At 45.6% G+C, this 21,091-nt stretch overlaps 1 protein-coding gene across 1 annotated transcript in view; it reads left to right on the plus strand.

Moving 5' to 3' along the window:
- The first annotated feature begins 8,686 nt into the window (after nucleotides 1-8,686).
- The window catches only part of LOC137206544 (uncharacterized), a 154,994-nt gene continuing 142,589 nt past the window's right edge, over nucleotides 8,687-21,091 (plus strand). The window contains exons 1-4 of the mRNA XM_067705236.1: nucleotides 8,687-8,741; nucleotides 13,042-13,095; nucleotides 14,606-14,766; nucleotides 19,783-19,853. Coding sequence (XP_067561337.1) covers nucleotides 8,687-8,741; nucleotides 13,042-13,095; nucleotides 14,606-14,766; nucleotides 19,783-19,853 — 341 coding nt within the window. The remainder of the gene's footprint in view (nucleotides 8,742-13,041; nucleotides 13,096-14,605; nucleotides 14,767-19,782; nucleotides 19,854-21,091) is intronic.

A 21,091-nucleotide genomic window follows, 5' to 3' on the forward strand; every position in this document is an offset into this window, starting at 1 on the left:
CACTACTCCTTTTCCGCATAATACTGGCAGTCCTAGCTAATGCAAAAATATAGGGAAAGGATATATAAAGTATATAGACTGGGAAGGAAGAAATAAAACTGCCTTTCTTTGCAGATGATATGATAATCTATATAGAAAATCTGAAAGTATCAACCAAAAAAATTCTGAAATTATTAAGCTATTATAGCAAGGTTGCAGAATGCAAGATTAATATACAATAGCCAATTGCTTTCCTATCTACAAGCAATGAACCTGTGGAACTTGAAATTAAAAACAATACCATTTACATTAGCACTCCAAAAATGAAATACCTAGGTATAAATCCAACAAAATATGTAAAAGATCTACATGAGGAAAATTACAAAACTCTGAAAGAAATCATAGAACTAAATAAATGGAGAGAGATTCCTTGTTCATAGATAGGATGACCCATTATTGTCAAGATGTCAGTTCTTCCCAATTTGATCTATAGTTTCAATGCAATCTCAATAAAAATCCCAGGAAGTTATTTTGTCAATATCAACAAACTGATTCTAAAGTTTGAGGAGAGGCAAAAGACCTAGAATAGCCAATGCAATATTGGAGGAGAAAAGCAAAGCTAGAGGGCTGACACAACCTGACTTCAAGACTTACTATAAAGCTACAGAATTTAAGAGTGTGGTATTGGTGAAAATATAGACAAATAGATCAATGGAACAGAATAGAGAGCCCAGATATAGACCTACATAAATATACTCAGCTGATCTTTGACAAAGGTGCAAAAGCAACACAATGGAGCCAAGATAGCCTTTTCAACAAATGGTGCTGAAACAACTGGACATCCACATGTGAAAAAAAAAAGTCTAGACACAGGACTTACACCCTTTACAAAAATTAACTCAAAATGGATTGCAGTGACTTCCCTGGCAGTCCAGTGGTTAGGACTCTGTGCTTTCAGTGCTGAGGATGCGGATTCAATCCCTGGTCAGGGAATTGAGATCTTGCAAGCCACGCAGCATGGCCAAAAAAAAATTTAAAAATGGATTGCAGACCTAAATGTAAAACACAATTATAAAACTCCTAGGGGACTTCCCTGGTGGTCCAGTATCTAAGATTCCACTCTCCCAGTGCAGGGGGCCAGGGTTCGATCCCTGGTCAGGGAACTAGATCACTCATACTGCAACAAAGATCCTGCGCTCTGCAATGAAGGTTCCTTGTGCCTCAACTAAGACCTGACACAGCCAAATAAGTAAATAAATATTTTAAAAGACAAAAACAAACAAACAACAAACCTCCTAGAAGATAACACAGCAGAAAATCTAGATAACCTGGGATTTAATGATGACTTTTTAAATATGACACCAAAAGCATAATCCATGAAAGAATAAATTGATAAGCTGGAATTGATGAAAATTTAAAATGTCTGCCATGCAAAAGACACTGTCGAGAATGAAAAGATAAGCCACAGATTGGAAGAAAACATTTGCGAAAGATACATCTGATCAAGGACTATTATCCAAAATACCCAAAGAACTCTTAAAACTCAACAATAAGAAAACACACAACCCAATTAAAGTATGGGCCAACAACATCACTGATGAACATAGATGCAAAAATACTTAACAAAATACTAGCAAGCAGACTCCAACAGCACATTAAAAGGATCATACACCATGATCAAGTGGGGTTTATCCCAGGAATGCAAGGATTCTTCAATATATGCAAATCAATCAATGTGATACACCATATTAACAAATTGAAGGAGAAAAACCATATGATCATCTCAAGAGATGCAGAAAAACCTTTGACAAAATTCAACACCCATTTATGATAAAATCCCTCCAGAAAGTAGGCATAGAGGGAACTTTCCTCAACATAATAAAGGCCATATATGACAAACCCACAGCCAACATCGTTCTCAATGGTGAAGAACTGAAACCATTTCCACTAAGATCAGGAACAAGACAAGGTTGTCCACTCTCACCACTATTATTCAACATAGTTTTGGAAGTTTTAGCCACAGCAATCAGAGAAGAAAAAGAAATAAAAGGAATCCAAATCGGAAAAGAAGTAAAGCTGTCACTGTTTGCAGATGACATGATACTATACATAGGGAATCCTAAAGATGCTACCAGAGAACTACTAGGGCTAATCAATGAATTTGGTAAAGTAGCAGGATACAAAATTAATGCACACAAATCTCTTGCATTCCTATACACTAATGATGAAAAATCTGAAAGAGAAATTAAGGAAACATTCCCATTTACCATTGCAACAAAAAGAATAAAATATCTAGGAATAAACCTACCTAAGGAGACAAAAGACCTGTATGCAGAACACTATAAGACACTGATGAAAGAAATTAAAGATGATACAAACAGATGGAGAGATATACCATGTTCTTGGATTGGAAGAATCTATATTGTGAAAATGACTGTACTACCCAAAGCAACCTACAGATTCAATGCAATCCCTATCAAACTACCACTGGCATTTTTCACAGAACTAGAACAAAAAATTTCACAATTTATATGGAAACACAAAAGACCCCGAATAGCCAAAGCAATCTTGAGAAAGAAAAATGGAGCTGGAGGAATCAGGCGCCTGGCCTTCAGACTATACTACAAAGCTACAGTAATCAAGACAGTAGGGTACTGGCACAAAAACAGAAATATAGATCAATGGAACAGGATAGAAAGCCCAGAGATAAACCCACACACATACAGTCACTTTATTTTTGATAAAGGAGGCAAGAATATACAATGGAGATATGACAGCCTCTTCAATAAGTGGTACTGGGAAAACTGGACAGCTACATGCAAAAGAATGAAATTAGAACACTCCCTAACACCATACACAAAAATAAACTCAAAATGGTTTAAAGACCTAAACGTAAGGCCAGACACTATAAAACTCTTAGAGGAAAGCATAGGCAGAACTCTCTATGACATAAATCACAGCAAGATCCTTTTTGACCCACCTCCTAGAGAAATGGAAATAAAAACAAAAATAAACAAATGGGACCTAATGAAACTTAAAATTTTTTGCACAGCAAAGGAACCATACACAAGACTAAAAGACAACCCTCAGAATGGGAGAAAATATTTGTAAATGAAGCAACTGACAAAGGATTAACCTCCAAAATTTACAAGCAGCTCAATATCAAAAAAACAAACAACCCAATCCAAAAATGGGCAGAAGACCTAAATAGACATTTCTCCAAAGAAGATATACAGATTGCCAACAAACACATGAAAGGATGCTCAACATCACTAATCATTAGAGAAATGCAAATCAAACCTACAATGAGGTATCACCTCACACCAGTCAGAATGGCCATAATCAAAAATCTAGAAACATTAAATGCTAGAGAGGGTGTGGAGAAAAGGGAACCCTCTTGCACTGTTGGTGGGAATGTAAATTGATACAGCCACTATGGAGAACAGTATGGAGGTTCCTTAAAACACTAAAAAGAGAACTCCTATATGACCCAGCAATCGCACTATCTGGGCATATACCCTGAGAAAACCATGATTCAAAAAGAGTCATGTACCACAGTGTTCATTGCAGCACTATTTACAATAGCCAGGACATGGAAGCAACCTAAGTGTCCATCAACAGATGAATGGATAAAGAAGATGTGGTACATATATACAATGGAATATTACTCAGTCATAAAAAGAAATGAAATTGAGTTATCTGTAGTGAGGTGGATGGACCTAGAGTCTGTCATACAGAATGAAGTAAGTCAGAAAGAGAAAAACAAATACCATACGCTAACACATATATATGGAATCTAAAAAAAGAAAAAAAATTGGTTTGAAGAACCTAGGGGCAGGACAGGAATAAAGACGCAGATGTAGAGAATGGACTTGAGGACACTGGGAGCGGGAAGGGTAAGCTGGGACAAAGTGAGAGAGTGGCATGGACTTATAAATACTACCAAATGTAAAATAGCTAGTGGGAAGCAGCCGCATAGCACAGGGAGATCAGCTCCATTCTTTGTGATCACCTAGAGGGGTGGGATACGGTGGGTGGGAGGAAGACGCAAGAGGGAGGAGATATGGGGATATATGTATACGTCTGGCTGATTCACTTTGTTATAAAGCAGAAACTAACACACCATTATAAAGCCATTATACTCCAATAAAGATGTTAAAAAAAAAAAGTATGGGCCAAAATCCTTAACAGACACTTCCCCAAGGAAGATACACAGATGGCAAATAAGCATATGAAAAGATGACCCACATCATATGTCAGCAGGGAAATGAAAACTAAAACAACAATGAATACCACTGCATACTTATTTAAGTGGCTGGGCTCTGAAGCTGACAACATCAAATGCTGGTGAGGATGGAGAACAACAGGAATTCTCATACATTGTTGACAGGAATGCAAAATCGTAAGACTACTTTGTTTTTTGTCTTTTGTGGCCGAGTCGCACAGCTTTCAGGATCTCAGTTCCCTGACCAGGGATTGAACCCAGGCCACAGCACTGAAAACCCAGAATTCTAAACACTAGGCCACCAGCCAACTCCTGGTACAGTTACTTTAGAATAGGGTTTAGTGGTTTCTTACAAAACTACTTATACTCTGACCACATGATCCAGCAATAGTGCTCCTTAGTATTTACCCAAATGAATTGAAAACTTATGTCCACACAAAAATCTCCACATGGATGTTTATAGCATCTTTATCTACAATTGTCAAAATTTAGAAGCAACCAAGATGTCCCTCCATAGGTGAAATAAACTGTGGTACATCCAGACAAGGAAATATCATTCAGCTCTAAAGAGAAATGAGCTATCAAGCCATGAAAAGACATGGAGGAACTCTAAATGCATATTGCTACGTGAAAGACATCAATATGAGAAGGCTACGTACTGTGTGATTCCAATTATATGGCATTCTGGAAAAGGCGAAACTACAGAGGCAGTAAAAAGATCAGTGGTTGCCAGGGACTTGGGGAGGGAGGGATGCAGAGGCTGATTACAGAGGATTTTTAGGGCAGTGAAAATACTCTGTATGATACTATAATGGTAGATATATGTCATCATACATATCTCCAAACCCACAGAATGTACAACACCAAGGGTGAACCCTAAGGTAAACTCTGGACTTGGGGTGATGATGATGTGTCAGTGTAGGTTCATCAGTGGTAACAAATGTACAATACCATTCTGATGGGGGATGCTGACCATGGGGGAGGCTGTGCGTGCACGAGAGCACGGGGTATTTTGGAAATCTCTATGCCTTCCTGTCAATTTTGCCGTGAACCTAAAACTGCTCTGAAGAATAAGGTCTTACAAAATATGGCTGTAAGGACAAAATCTTCTGTGAAATCCTCTACCCATGTAAGAAGAGCTCACTGCGCCCCCTACTGGTCAGGTCTTCTCTGCCATGGGGCATCTCTCAAGGCAGCTCTGCAAAATCAAGCGTCTTTTGATGGTTTAAAAAGAAGTCTTCTTATTTTTGGTAACTCTGACTTGGGTGTGATGGACCTTAGTTTATCCTCTGCCTTATTTCAGAAGTGGAAGCCCAGCCTCCAGTTGTCTGCCAACCCAATCCTGCAAATTCTTTCAAGGAGGAAGCAGGACCCAGTTTTCGTCGGAGGATGAAGAGGTGGGAAGGCTTGTCTAGGATGATCTGATTGTGAATCAAGTCCTCGAGTCCCGGAGCTCCATCCTATCAGGGCATCAGATTTTTGTCCAGTAATGACAGACACGGGGAAGGGAGGCCAGAGATGCCCGGAGCCCTACCCCCGTCAACTCCGGTAGATCGGCAGACCCCGATGGTCATGAGAAGGGCCTGGGGGGAGGCGCCCCCCACCATGGTTCTGATTTTCCAGGCCTAGACTGTGATGTCGCTGTATTAACTGGGAAACACCACATGGAAGGTTGCACGGTTTTCTTTCAGATTCCTGACTGTGAAAGGAGAAGGAATCCAGACTTGTGGGCAGAGACCAGAGTCTCCAGGAGGAAGAGATGGAGGAAGTGATAACCGTTGAGCGAAGCTGCCTAAGTCAAAAGAACAGGGACTCTGGAGCAGCACTGGGTTTAAAATCCTCACAAGCTGTGTGACTTTGGGCAAGTGACTTAACCTCTCTGTGTCTCTTCTTTGTCTGTACAATGGGATGCTGCTAGTTCAACTTTGCAGATTGTTGTTAATGGGGGCGGGCGGGCAGGCGGGGAGGTTTGACTGAATGAGTTGATATTCAGTGAGTGCTTTGCCCTGTACCCGTACAGTTTTTTTTTTTAATCTATTTATTTATTTATTTTTGGCTGTGTTGGGTCTTCGTTGCTGTGTGCAGACTTTCTCTAGCTGCGACGAGCAGGGGCTACTCTTTGTTGTGGTGCGCGGGCTTCTCATTGCGGTGGCTTCACTTGTTGCGGAGCACAGGCTCTAGGTGCGAGGGTTTCAGTAGCTGTGACTCAAAGGCTCTAGAGCGCAGGCTCGGTAGTTGTGGTGGGCGGGCTTAGTTGCTCCACGGCATGTGGGATCTTCCCGGGCCAGGACTCGAACCTGTGTCTCCTGCGTTGGCAGGCGGATTCTTAACCACTGCGCCACCAGGGAAGCCCCCAGTTTTATTTTGATTGAGATATATTTGACATATGACATTATGTGAGTTTAAGGCCTCGAACATATTAGTTTGATACATTTATATTGCAATACGGTTGCCATCGTAGCATTAGCTAACACCTCTCTTGCATCATATAATTATCATCTAGTGTTGGGAAAAATTCAATCTAGTTTCTTAGCAAGTTCAATGTTTACAATACCATTTTGTTGTCTGTAATCACTGTACTGTGTATTAGGTCTCCAGGACTTATTTCTCTCCTAGTTGCAAGTATACAGTTTTCTAGTAACATTATTATCTATTCTTTGAAGTCCCAGGGAAATCTCTCCTTTGTAAATTGCTCCCAGTGACTCCCCACACAATAACCATTCCTTTCTAACCAGAGCTCTCCTTGGTACATTTCTTGTTTTTTTGCACGTGCATCTCATTTCCCTTCAAGAATTTTAGCTCCTCCAGGCCAGCCCTGTCAGATGTAGTTTTCTGCTTTTCCTCAAAGCATTTAGTAGCCCCCCAGAACACATCGAGGGCCCCCAGGCAGCTGTAAGCTGAAGGGCTGTTTGAATCTTCAGCCCTATGGGGGTTTCTGCGCTCAGCCAGTGAAGATGTTTGAGCTGGAGGATGGGAAGGTGAAATTACTGGTTTCAAAATATAAAAGAAAATGGCCCAAGTCTAAAAGCCTGATTAGGGAATTCCCCAGTGGTCCAGTGGTTAGGACTCAGTGCTTTCAATGCCAAGGGCCCGGGTTCAATCCCTGGTCAGGGAACTAAGATCCCACAAGCCACGTGGCATGGCCAAAAAAAAAAAGACAAAGCATAATTAATTATTTCCATAAGACATGATGTGTCAACCAGTCAAGTGGGTCTTAATTTAACTTTAACAAAATTACATCTAACTGTTAATTGAGGGATGAACGAACAAACAAATGTGGCTTATCCATTTGATGACACAATATTCAGCTATAAAAAGGAATGAAATACACACACTACAGCATGGCTGAACCTTGAAAGCATGGTCTCGCTGAAAGAAGCCAGACACGACAGGCCACGTATTGAATGATTCCATTTCTATGAAATGACCCAAAGAGGTAAACCCATGGAGACAGAAAGCAGAGCAGTGGTGACCAGAGACTGGGGTGACAGGAATGAGGAATGACTGCTTATGGGGGGTGGGATTATCTCTTACGGTGATGAAAATGTTCTAAAATTGGTTCTGATGTTGGTTGCACAAGTCTGCGAATATACTAAAATCCATTGAATTGTGTACTTTAAATGGGAGAATTGTGTGATATATTATCTCAATAAAGTGGTTTATAAAAAAGCACACTTATTGTGGGAAGCAGGTGCATAAGAGGGGAGGGGCTGGTCCACGAGGCCTGCAGGGCCTGACGGAGGTGGTGGCTGAGGAACTCTGCTGCCTGGAACCTAAACACCAAAGGGTGCAGGTAGATGTGGGGCTTGGGATCACGTGTGAGAGGACCCCCGGCCTCCCAGAGGACTTGCGTCCCTTCTCTGCTGGTGGTCCTAATGTGTGCAGGAGGGAGGCCTTGGGCCTGAAGGATTGAAACACCCCTCAGCTGCTGAGAGCCGTTTCCGAGGTTGGGCTGGCCCTTCTCTTTGCTTCGTCCACCATGAGTGCTGGGAAAGACAAGCCCAAAATCAGACCTCAGAACTCGATAGTGGTGACGGTTGCACAATGCTGTGAATGTATTCAACGCCACCAAATCGCCACTTTAAAATGGTTAAAATGGTAAATTTTATATCTATTAGACCACACACACAAAAAGGTAAACGATGCTATGTTGCCTTCTGCCCTGAGAGCTTCATTTCCAAGGCTTGAAGAGGCAAACCCTTTTTTTTCCCCCAGGCTGAAAAGGGATTTTCCCCCCTCACTGGTCAGAAGCCCCTCCCTCCCTCCCCGTGCTAAGAACTTTATTGGAGGCTCTTGACTGGCTGGGTCTTCGCCCTGGAAGCCACCTCCGCCCCTTCCCATCCCCAACTCCTGTGCTGGGAGTGTGAATTGAAGCTAAGCCCTCCGCTTCGGGAAAGAAGGTTCCTTTCTGGGCTGCTCTGAGCCGCTCTGGAGAGAGAGGCTGGCTGTGTCTCCCTCGGGCCAGCGGCAGTGCCAGCGTCCATGGGGCTCCTTGGTCTGGTCCTGCTCTGGGTGCTGACGGCCGCGACTTCAGGGAGTAAGTAAAGCTGCTGCAATCCTATTCCTTCCGGGGTGGAATGGCGGCAGCCCAGATGCACTGGGGACAGTGTTTTTATAGCCAAATGTATGTTTACCTGTCCTTCTGCTGCCTCCCTTGGTTTTGCCTTTCATGGGGAAAAGGAGGGAGAGATTACAGGTGGATCCCTCATCTCTCACTCCCAACTTTCACCAACATCCTCTGGAAACTGAGACCAGATCTGAAATCCTGAGTGAGGAAATGCTGACTTCCAGGCTCCTGAGCCTGGGTGCAGGGATGCTTAGCTGTCTGCAGGGATACTAATACTCCGATGCAGGGTAACAATGTGGAATGAACTTTAATTTGTTGTCTATTTACTGCAGGAGGGTACAGGACAGTGCTATCCATTAAAAATACAATGCAAGCCAATATGTAATTTAAAATTTTCAAGCAGCCACACTTAAAAAGTGTAAAAAAAAAAAAAAGCAAATGAAATTAATTTAATAATTATTGTACTTAACCCAATATATCTAAAATATCATTAGAAAATGTAATCGATATAAAAAGTATTAACAAGATGTATTTCCTGTTCCTTGAAACCCAGTGTGTACTTTATACTTAGAACATATTTCAATTTGGATGCCAAATTTTCATTGCAAATACTTGATCTCTTTTTAGATTTCTTAAAATTTCAAGTTGAAAAAGTACTTTTGTATACTAAGTTGTTTCAAACATACTTAAAATTTTCCAATAACTGACTTGAGCACAGTTTTTAATTTAAATTTAATTAAAGGTTTCTTCATAACACCAGCCACATATGAAATGTGGCTGGTGGCTACTGTCCCAGACAGTGCAGGTCTGATCACAGCTGTTTTACTCACTGTATTTTCACCTATTTGCCTCTCACACAGCTGGTGTTTAGTGAATCTTGTGCTGGCTGGATATATACATGAACGGGGATCACAACTGACATCTGAGAAAGCTGAAATGAGACTTGATTTCATTTCTGAAATGAGATGACATCAATTTCAATCCATTTCAGATCTCTCCCTAGAGGTGATGGAAAGATTTATTACCTCCCAGCGCTCACTGTTTTTCCCTTCTTGGTTGATTTATTTAGTAGGATCATCGAATGGTCTTTGTTTTTCTGAAACCTTTTTTAAACGTTAGATATGTCTTTTTAAGTGCTTGAGAAATGGAGGGGAAACAGACTTGGTTCGAGCAGAACGCTCTGAGAACACACTTTACTCCTGGGAGCTCGTGTTGGACCTGGGCTTGTAGGCATCACTGCCCTCGCATAGCAGGGCTGAAAAGCAGATGTAGAGGTTCGGTGGAGCAAAGAAGCCAGAAGGCTGGGTCTGTGCACAACTGGGAGTTTAAAGATTATGCACACACATGTTCAATCTGACGCCCCGGGTCCAAGTGATCAGAGTTGAAAGAAAGTTGAAAGGGAGACTGATTGACTGAAATGTCTTTGAAATGTGATTTTAGCCATTGATATTCTACTTTAATGCAAAGAGCATTTTGTTGGATGAGCCAAAACATTCGGCGGGGGGGAAAACCCTGCCAAATACCCTAACATGTTCTATTATTTCAAAGGGTTTAAATGGAATGGTATAAAATGCACTTTCCCCCCATTCTGGGCAAGTGTGTTTTTCTTAAGGGATTAAACAGGGTGGTATATGTAATGATTACCAGTTGAGGCACAGTGGGGTGGTTTTGAGGATAGAAATGGTGTTATTGGAACGTCATTGTATGAAAATGCCTACAGATGGACCCCTGGCTAAGGCTGTTCTGGAAGGGTATGGGTGATGCCCAGGAAATGCCCAGGCGTGTGGTTGGAAGGAAGGACAGATGAGGAGTTGACAGTAGGTGGAAAGGGGGAGGCTTTCAGGTGACGTTGGGACAGGCAGATGGAGAGATGCTGACCCTTCCCAGGCAGGTGGTCTGAGGATCCCCTGCAGAGTGTCCTCAGCAGCCTGAGGAGGTCCCTGGCCGTTCTGTTCATACTCTGGTTGTTCTGCAGCTTAGATGGTGGCTAAATGAGGTATTACGAGATCTGCTGGGGAACCAAACTAGATAACCGTCCTTTACTGCTGTAGCCTCTGGATCTTGCCTCTGTTGGTTCACCTGTTCCTTTATTCACTCACTCATTCCTTCATGATAATGTAGTGGTTAAGGCTGTGGACTCAGGGTGCCTGGGTTGAAATGCTGGCTCCCCTCCTAACTGTGTGCTCTCAGTCTCTATGCCTCAGTGGCTTTATCTGTAAAATGGGAGTAATACTTGCCCTTACCTCAGGGGACTCTCAGGAGATTGAAGGCGTTTAATGTATAAATTGCTTGGAACAGTGCTTGGCGCACGGTAACTGCTGTGCAAGTGTTAGTTGTATTCATTCATTTAATCATTCCAGTCTGTCCTGGGGATCAGGAGCTGGGGGATACAATTTTGACAAAGGTGACCAAAATAATGAAATCATTAAAGTTTCACAAGCCTTATGAAGAGAATAGGATGCTAAGATAGACTACCAGCTCTGTATCAGAGATAGACACTGAGAGGTGAGGTCAGGGAGAGATGTTTTATTGATTGATTGATTGACTGATTTGGCTGTGCTGTGTCTTAGTTGAGGCATGTGGGATCTTTAGTTGAGGCATGTGGGATCTTTAGTTGTGGCATACGGGATTTAGTTCCCTGACCAGGGATCGAACCCAGGCCCCCTGCACTGGGAGTGCGGGTCTTAGCCACTGGACCACCAGGGAAGTCGCCGGGGAGAGATGTTTATGCTGAGGCCTGAAGGAGCCTAGGATGTGAGAGCAGGTGGAAGAGTGTTGAGGCCAGAAGGAACAGCATGTGCAAAGGCCTTGAGCTGGAGAAGGACCAGCATGGCTGGAGGTCAGGAGTGGGGGTGAGATGTGGCCAGAGGGGCAGACAGAGGCCAGCTCTCATGGGAAGGCTTTTATTATGAGTGCATATGGGTTGGGGTGGGTGGGGTGAGAGACTTAGGGGCTGTTAAGCAGGGAGAGATGTGACTGGATTTAGACTTTTAAAACATGACTAACTGTGGGGGATGAACCGTAGACATGGGGGATAATTAGGAGGCTGCTGCAGTTGTCTAGGTGAGAGAAGATGTGGCTTTGCCTAGAGTGATGGTGATGGAGATGGAGAGAGAGAAGGATGGAGGGAGGGAGGGAGGAATGAATAGAGGGGGGGGGATGGATGGGTAGATGGAGGGAGGGAGGGGTAGATGGATGGAGGGAGGGAAGGAGGAATGAATGGGGGGGATGGATGGGTAGATGGAGGGAGAGAGGGGTAGATGGAGGGAGGGAGGGAGGAATGAATAGAGGGGGGGATGGATGGGTAGATGGAGGGAGGGAGGGGTAGATGGATGGAGGGAGGGAGGAATGAATAGAGGGGGGCATGGAGGGAGGGAGGGAGGGAGGAATGAATAGAGGGGGGATGGATGGAGGGAGGGAGGAATGAATGGGGGGGATGGATGGGTAAGTGGGGGGAGGGAGGAATGAATAGGGGGGATGGATGGAGGGAGGGAGGGATGAATAAAGGGGGCATGGGTGGAGGGAGGGAGGGGGATGGATGGAGGGAGGGAGGGGGATGGATGGAGGGAGGGAGGGGGGATGGATGGAGGGAGGGAGGGGTGGATGGAGGGAGGGAGGAATGAATAGAGGGGGGATGGATGGGTAGGTGGAGGGAGGGAGGGAGGGAGGGAGGAATGAATAGAGGGGGGATGGATGGGTAGATGGAGGGAGGGAGGGGTGGATGGAGGGAGAGAGGAATGAATAGAGGGGGGATGGATGGAGGGAGGGAGGGAGGGATGAATAGAGGGGGGATGGATGGGTAGGTGGAGGGAGGGGGGATGGAGGGAGGGAGGGAGAGATGAATAGAGGGGGGATGGATGGGTAGGTGGAGGGAGGGGGGATGGAGGGAGGGAGGGAGGGATGAATAGAGGGGGGATGGATGGAGGGAGGGAGGGAGGCCTGATGGAATTGGCACCACTTGCTGGCACATGGGACTTGGGGTGATGATAAGGGAAAAGAGGGGAAGCACACACGACTCCCAGGTACCAGCTCTAGCAATGGGGTGACGGTGATGCCAGTGCCCAAGATGGGGAAGAGCAGGGTGGGGACGGGGCAGGGAGTCACTCCCAGCCCCATGAGAGAGAGGAGAGCTGGAATTATCTCTTTTTGTCCCCTTGGCCCCCGGACCCTTAAATGTCCTCTTTCAAGAGCAGGTCAGCAGCCCACGGGGTGGGGCGGTCGCATGCCTCCTCCTGGCCTTGCCCTGCTTCCATCTGATTTGTGATTTCAGAAATTCCAGGCTCGCCGGTGGAGCAGGCGGCCTCCTGCATGACTTCATGCTCAGGTGAGCAAGTCTCTCCGGAGACCTTATCACACTTCTGGTGACCCTGAACCTGAGACAGGGCCGGTAGGTGGTTGGGGAGGCGAAGCTGACCACTGCCAGGTGTGATTAGGGACAACCCCAGAGGGCCTTGGCCACATTCCCAGGGAGGCCATTTGGGAGGAGCAAGACCCGTTCTGCAAAGGCCACCAAGTCACCAGCATTTAGAGAAGCAAATAGCACCCTCAGCTTAAAATGGCCTTAAGCCATCCCAGCCCTAAGGCCCCTGGGCTTTTTCCTCATACCTTGTGGTCTCCAGGTGGAGTAAAAGACTTCAGCCAAGTGATTCTATTTGCATCTCGGGGTGGAGTAGATTAGAGAAACTTGGGGCAAATTGTTTGGAAAGAAGCATTTTGGTAATGTGTGAGATGTGGTTATATTTGAGCACAAAGAAATTAACATGAATATGTTAATTCAATTCCAAGCCCAGGAAAAGGGTGAGGTGTCATAATTAGTAATTTAACAGTATTTTGCAATTGGTCCGCTGGTCTAAATAGAAGGTTCAAGAATCATAGACGCTGATAAACCATAATGGAAAAGAATATGTAAAAATGTCTGTATGTGTATAACCAAGTCACTTTGCTGTACAGCAGAGATGGGCACATTGTAAATCAACTAGATTTCAATTAAAAAAATAAAGAAGGGAGGGAGGGAAGGAGGGAGGGAGGGAAGGAGGGAGGGAGGGGGGGAGGAAGGAAGGAAGGAAGACTGCTCCCTAGATCTGATCTTCCCCAGAGCACCTACTTCATCTCCCCAATACCTCCAGACTGTCCAGCCCTACAGCTCTGTTTTCTGTAAAGATCAGGCTAATCTCTCCAACCCACCTCCTGCCCCCACTGATAACCACCAAGGCAGTAGGTGAGGAATCAGACTGCCAAGGTTTGGATCTCAGCTGTGCAACCTTGGGTAAGTTAGTTAACCTCTCTTAGCCTTGGTTTCCAACTCTGTAAAATGGAGAAAATAAGAGTGCCCACCTCAGAGTTGTTATGAGGCTTCCATAAGTTATTATAAAATAGATCAGTGGTTCTCAACAAGGATGATTGTATCTCCCAGGGACATTTTGCAAATTCTGGAGACATTTTTGCTTGTCACAACTGGGGTGTGCTACTGGCATCCAGTGGGTAGAGGCTGGAGATGCTGCTAAACGTCTTACAGTGCACAGCAGAATTACACGGCCCAAAATATTAATACTGCCGAGGCTGGAAAACCCTGATGTGTATAAAGCTCCTAGAAGAGGGCCTAGAACATGAAACACTGGGTAACATTTATTAAGCACTTATTGTCATTATCTTTATTTTCTCCTTCACTCTCTTGGGGTCTGCAGCCACCCAGCCTTCCCCTGAGCTGGGAGCAGGCAGCTCATAGACCAAAGGAGAGAGGGAGGTGGCAGTAAGGATGGCTAAGTAGTCCAGGTGGAGTTGAGTCTCAAAAGGTTTTGGATTGTCAAGGTGACACTGCGTCCTCTGCCCTCCAGGTTCAGCTGATCCCCACCTCCCCCTGGGCACCAGATACACCTATCACTTTTCCACCAACACCAGCACCAGCCTGCAGGGGGCCCAGGAGGAAGGGAGTGGCCTTGGTCTCCAAGGCTTGGTCACCCTTGATGTGCTTGGCCCCTGCCAGATGGCTTTACGGGTGAGTATCTTTGGGTAACCAGGGGGTCACGTTGACATGGGGGACGGCCAAGGGGAAGCCACAGTCCCCTGAAATTTCCCATTTGTCTGATAAATTGAGAGGAGCTTTCTGAGGAATCTCAAATTCAGCGAGTGGGGGCTCTAGAGTAACATGGGAACGTGGTGTCATTTTGGTTGGAGGAGGTACCATGGTAGGTCCAGTGGGGGGAGGAGCGGGGGTTAAAGAAGGAGTGAAGGGTATTTCTTGGAGCAAGTAGAGCCACAGGATGGGGACAGGCTGTGTCCTTGGGAGGACTGAGAGTCACTATTGGGGAAGCTGCAAGTCCCAGGGGTGAGCAAAGTCAGAGCAAGTTAAGGTCTTGTAGACAAAGGAGCAGACTAGGGTGGACACCGAAGACCTGGTTGGGGCCTCCAGGCCTCCCCTGGGTTCCTTTCTATAGGCACACCTCGGAGGTATTACAGGTTCGGTTCCAGGCCACTGAAACGAAGCAAATATTGAAATAAGGCAAGTTACACAAGTTTTTTGGTTTCCCAGTGCATATCAAAGCTATGTTCACACTATACTGTAGTCTGTTAAGTATGCAATAGCATGATGTCTAAAGAAAGTACATGCCTTAAATAAAAAGTATCTTATTGCTAAAAAATGCTAATTATCATCTGAGCCATCAGTGAGTTGTACTATCTAATAGTAACATTAAAGATCACTTACACAGCTCATGCTAACAAAATAATAATGAAAAAGTTTGAAATCTTTTTAAAATTACTAAAATGTGACACAGAGACAAAATGAGCAAATGTTCTTGGAAAAATTGTGTTGATAGATTTGCTTGATGCAACCTTCAGTTTGTACAATAAAAAATGCAATATTGGGCTTCCCTGGTGGCGCAGTGGTTGAGAGTCCGCCTGCTGATGCAGGGGACACGGGTTTGTGCCCCAGTCCGGGAAGATCCCACATGCCGTGGAGCGGCTAAGCCCGTGAGCCATGGCCGCTGAGCCTGTGCGTCTGGAGCCTGTGCTCCGCAACGGGAGAGGCCACAACAGTGAGAGGCCCGTGTACCGCAAAAAAAAAAAAAAAAAAAGCAATATCTGGGAAGCACGATAAAACGAGGTATGCCTATACTGGGCAGTGGTGGTGTTAGTACTGGCTTCAATCAAGGTGGAATTATGAGCTAGATTCTCTTGGTGGTTGTAGGTTTCTTTTTCATCAAGATTTTCCTGAAGCTCCTCCATGTTCTTGCAAGTGGAAATGCCTGCCCATTCTTCTCTGTCCCCTTTCTGATGACTCTCATGTGTTTCCTGGACAAACCCTCCCACCCTGCCTAAATGGTCTCTTAGTTTTCATTAAAGTCTTATGCCCTACTTGGGAAGCGTTTTTGAACTGACTGGAGCACTTGCTGACAAGAGTTTCTCAAAACTGCTTTGGGGGATTCCCTGGCTGTCCAGTGGTTAGGACTTGGCGCTTTCATTGCCAGGGCTGGTTGGGGAACTAAGATCCTGCAAGCCGGGCGGCGCATGGCAAACAAACAAACAAACAAAAAACAAAACCCAAACTCTTTTGTTATGTTTCATGTAGACCTCCGGATGGGGTCTTTTATGGGGTGGCTCTGAGCTGCCTCTGAATTCTTAAACTATCCAAAATGTTAGTCCTGGTCAGAGCTGCTACTTTACTAGTCTTTGCTGTCCTTTAATGTCTATCAAAACACTAGTAGTTGTTTTTTCTGCAGGGCCAGTTTTCACAAGGCAAATCGTGTACTGCGGTTTTAATTGCTTGTTTGCTTTGTTTTTAGCATTAATAAAATTGATAATGTCTAATGTTGGCAAGGGTAGAAAGAATTGGCTCATTTCAAAGATTTGTGGCACAGGGACTTCCCTGGCAGTCCGGTGGTTAGAACGCCACGCTTCCACTGCAGGGAGCAGGGGTCCAATCCCTGGTCGGGGTGTTAAGATCCCACAAGCCACGTGGCGCAGCAAAACAAAAAACAAAAAAATCTATTTGTGACGTAAATGGAAAATTTACAGCCACTCAGGATGCAATCAATTAAATATATTTTTTGAGGGAAAAGGGTGAAAATAAGTATTGAGAACAATGAATTTCACTGATTAAACACTCCTCTGTAGCCACCCCCAGATCACGAAACCCCCATAACCGCCCTCATTCTCTCTTCCAGTCACTTCTGCCAAAGGCTCTCCCGAGTTCTAGCACCATAGATTAGTTTTGCCTGCCTTTGAACTTCTCTTTAAATATTTATTTATTTATTTAGGCTGCGGCCAGGTCTTAACTGCGGCATGTGGGCTTCTTAGTTACGGCATGTGGACTCTTAGTTGCAGCATGCAGGCTTCTTAGTTATGGCACGTGTGATCCAGTTCCCCGACCAGGGATCGAACCTGGGCCCCCTGCATTGGGAGCTCAGAGTCCTACTCACTGGACCACCCTGCAAGTCCCTGAACTTCTCTTTAATGGAACCATACAGGATATTCTCTTTTGTGCCTGGCTGCTTTTTATTTTGATTTAAAAAAAATTTTTTTTATTGGGGTAAAATGTACATAACATAAACTTTACCATTTTAACCATTTCAAGTGTACAATTCAGTAGCAATAAGTATATTCCTAATGTTGTGTAAGCATCACCACTCTCCGTATCCAGAACATTTCATCATCCTAAACAGAAGCACTGTACCCCTTAAACACTAACTCCCCTTTTCTCCTTCTCACAGCCCCTGGTAACCTCTATTCTACTTTCTGTCCCTATGAATTTGCCGATTCCAGAGGTCTCATGTAAGTGCAGTCACTTATCACAAACAACCCATGATCAACCTGTGACCTTTTGTGTCTGGCTTCTTTCACCTTTTATAAGGTCTTCAAGGTTCATCCACATTGTAGCATGTAGCAGAACGTCATTACCCCCCCCTTTTTTTTAATATGATACTTCCCAGCTTTGTTTCAGCATGCGGGCTTCTTCGTTGTGGCATGTGAACTCTTAGTTGCAGCATGCATGTGGGATCTAGTTCCCTGACCGGGGATAGAACCTGGGCCCCCTAAATTGGGAGTGTGGAGTCTTAACCACTGGACCACCAGGGAAGTCACCCCCACCTTTATTTTTAAAATATGTTGGTGTTGTATTTTAATTCAAAGTGTATATTTTTATTTTTAAAAATTTTTTGGCCACACCACACGGTATGTAGGATCTTAGTTCCCCGACCAGGGATCGAACCCATGCCCCTGCATTGGGAGCATGGAGTCTTGACCGCTGGACTGCCAGGGAAGTCCCCAGGACTTCATTCCCTTTTAAAAAATTAGTTTGTATTTTTTTATTGTAAAAACCCTATAAAGTTTACCTTTTTTTCATATTTATTTATTTATGTATTTATTTGGTTGCGTCGGGTCTTAGTTGTGGCAGGCAAGCTCCTTAGTTGTGGCTCACAGGCTCCTTATTTGCAGCTCTCTGACTTCTTAGTTGCAGCACATGGGCTCCTTAGTTGTGGCAGGTGAGCTCCTTAGTTGCGGCACACGGGCTCCTTAGTTGTGGCATGCGAACTCTTAGTAGTGGCATGCATGTGGGATCTAGTTCCTGGATCAGGGATAGAACCCGGGCCCCCTGCATTGGGAACGTGGAGTCTTAACCACTGCACCACCAGGGAAATCCCAATTTACCCTTTTTTTTTTTTTTTTTTTTTTTTTTTTGCGGTACGCGGGCGTCTCACTGTTGTGGCCTCTCCCGTTGCGGAGCACAGGCTCTGGACGCGCAGGCCCAGAGGCCATGGCTCATGGGCCGAGCCGCTCCGCGGCATGTGGGATCTTCCCGGACCGGGGCATGAACCCGTGTCTCCTGCATCGGCAGGCAGACTCTCAACCACTGCGCCACCAGGGAAGCCCCAGTTTACCCTTTTAAAGTGTGCAGTTCAGTAATTTTTTTTAAAAAAAATCTCTCTCCTGTCTCTACTAAACTTTTAAAACATATGCTTTAAAAATACAGTTATCATGGATAGCTTTCAAGCAAGTGGTCAGTCATAAGCGATATTGGTAATGTGGCCGAGGGATTCATTGTCCTGGACCACATCTCAGTGTCAAGTGGAACTGTATTTCACCCTAAGATTTCAAGCCTGGGTTACTGGGGAGGTGACAGACCCTCTGTCGGGGGAGGGGAGCTGGTGTTGAGGAGACAGGGGAATTAGGTTTTAGACAAGATGAATGAGGACTAGTTACTTTGAAGAAGTGAAATCACGGGGCAGTGAAACCATGTGATACTATAACGGTGGACACGTGTCATCATACATTTGTCCAAACCCATAGAATGTATGACACCAAGGAACCCATATGTATACTACGGACTCTGGGTGATGATGACGTGTCAGTGTAAGTTCATCAGTTGTAACAAATGTTCCACGCTGGTGGGGATGTTGGTAATGTGGGGCTGTGCATCTTTGGGGGCAGGAAATCTCTGCACCTTCCCCGCAATGTTGCTATGAACCTAAAACTGCTCTAAAAATACTCTAATTAAAAAAAAAATGAAACCAGTCAGGTTAGGGATGCAGGTTTTAGGGGTGATTTTATTCATCTTTAGAGAGCCCATCTTTTGCAATAAGTACACACACACTCACCCTCCCAAACACACACGTGCAACCATGGTGGTACTGGGACATCCAAGTCTTTTATTCAAGATGACAACGCTTTTTTTTTGGTTTGCTTTGCAAACCTAACTTAGTTTTGTGTATACCGTGGAGCCATATGAATCTCTCAAAGTTCCAGGGCCTTTTGGGGCAAAACGAGAAGCTAATGAGAACTTTCTGTACATTGAGTGGGGAGCAGAGGTGCCTGGCTATTTAAATTATTTATCCCTAGAGACATTCGGCATCTACCAGCCCGACACTAGACTCTTCCGCTCAAGGGATGGATCTCTCTGCCTAACCCTCCACATGGGTCATGCTAGGTCCCAGAACTACTTTAGGTGGTGCCAGTGCTGGTGCGGGCCTGGAATTCCCCAGGAGAGGTCACCAGCTCTCCGTGCTTTCTGCTTCAGCTCCAACACTTCCAGGTGACATCCATCCTGGGGTCCAAGGTGGAAGTTCTGAAGGAGTCAGAGAGTTTGAGGTAAGACGCTGGGTCTTGCTCCCGATGGGGCTGGATATGTGAGCCCTGCTCCCTCTTCCAACGGCCGCCGGGCACTGGGTGCATCAAATTATATTGGAAGAACCCGATTCGGGTGACCCTGCTGCAGCAGAAAGAGGCTGTCTCGGACTGAAGTTCAAAGAGGGTTCCACCTTTGTTTTGACCGTGTAAACTCTCAGACCAGACCATTGATGAGGACCATTGTGAGCTGTCGTGATGTGGGAGCCTTGAATGAGTCCACATTGCCTCAGGCGGCCTTCCCTTATCTGGTGGAGGGAACTCACCCCATATTTTCCTGGCTGTCACGCCCAGCGTGTCCAGATTTTGTGTCTGCCCAGCACCCTCTGGCCTTCATCCTTAAGAACATTCTGGAAGACACTGGGCACCCATTGAGGTCTGCCCTTCTCCTTCCCCACCCCCGCTAAGATGGGGGTTTTCCTGGAGACCCATAGCTTCTCCCTTCCCAAGCCAAGCTCCCCTTTGTGACCCAGCCAAGCCTGGAATTCTCCCTGGGCTGTGTTTCCCAGGGCTCCCGGCAGCGGCTTCAGTGGCCTCAAAGCTCAGTCCAGCCACCAGCCTGAGGACAAGCCCATCTCCACAGATTCCTCTTCCTTTTTTATTGCAAATTCATTTGTTGAAAAAATAAAGCCTTTGTGTGGGCATACAGGGGTGGGGGGTGCCACTGTGGGGGCAGATGGAGGCCTACTGAAAAGCTTAGGGTGGTCTTCTCGGAGGGGACAGCCTGGGCTATTGTCCCTGGACGCCTCATCAGAAATGCGAGTGGGCAGGGCTGTCAGCTCCTGAGAGACCAGACTGACACTAGCTATTCTGGAAGGGGCGGGCGCCATTAGCATTTCTCTAGCCTGAGGCCCTGGGGGCTGCCTCCAGTGGGGGTAGGGTTGGGGGCCCCAGACTCCACTGGGAGCTGGAGAGGGGGCGGTAGCCTCCCCTGGGAGATTCAATAGGGCCACTTTTATCCCTCAAGATTCTGCTTGCTGGCTAGCTGATGGGGTTTGGGGTTTTAGCAGTTTCCCCTTTATCGTGGGGCACCTCTCTCTTCTACCTCCATCCACTGTCCGCAAAGGTGGGCACTCCCCCAGCCCTCACCCCCGACCTGCCCCATAGTCTCCCTCACCAGGCCATACCAGACGCTGCCCGGCTTGCATACCTCGTTGTTGTCAGGCTAGGGGTGGCGGGAAGAGAGTATTGGGCTGAACTCT

This window comes from Pseudorca crassidens, chromosome 15 (genome assembly GCF_039906515.1).
Source record: "Pseudorca crassidens isolate mPseCra1 chromosome 15, mPseCra1.hap1, whole genome shotgun sequence".
Lineage (NCBI taxonomy): Eukaryota > Metazoa > Chordata > Mammalia > Artiodactyla > Delphinidae > Pseudorca > Pseudorca crassidens.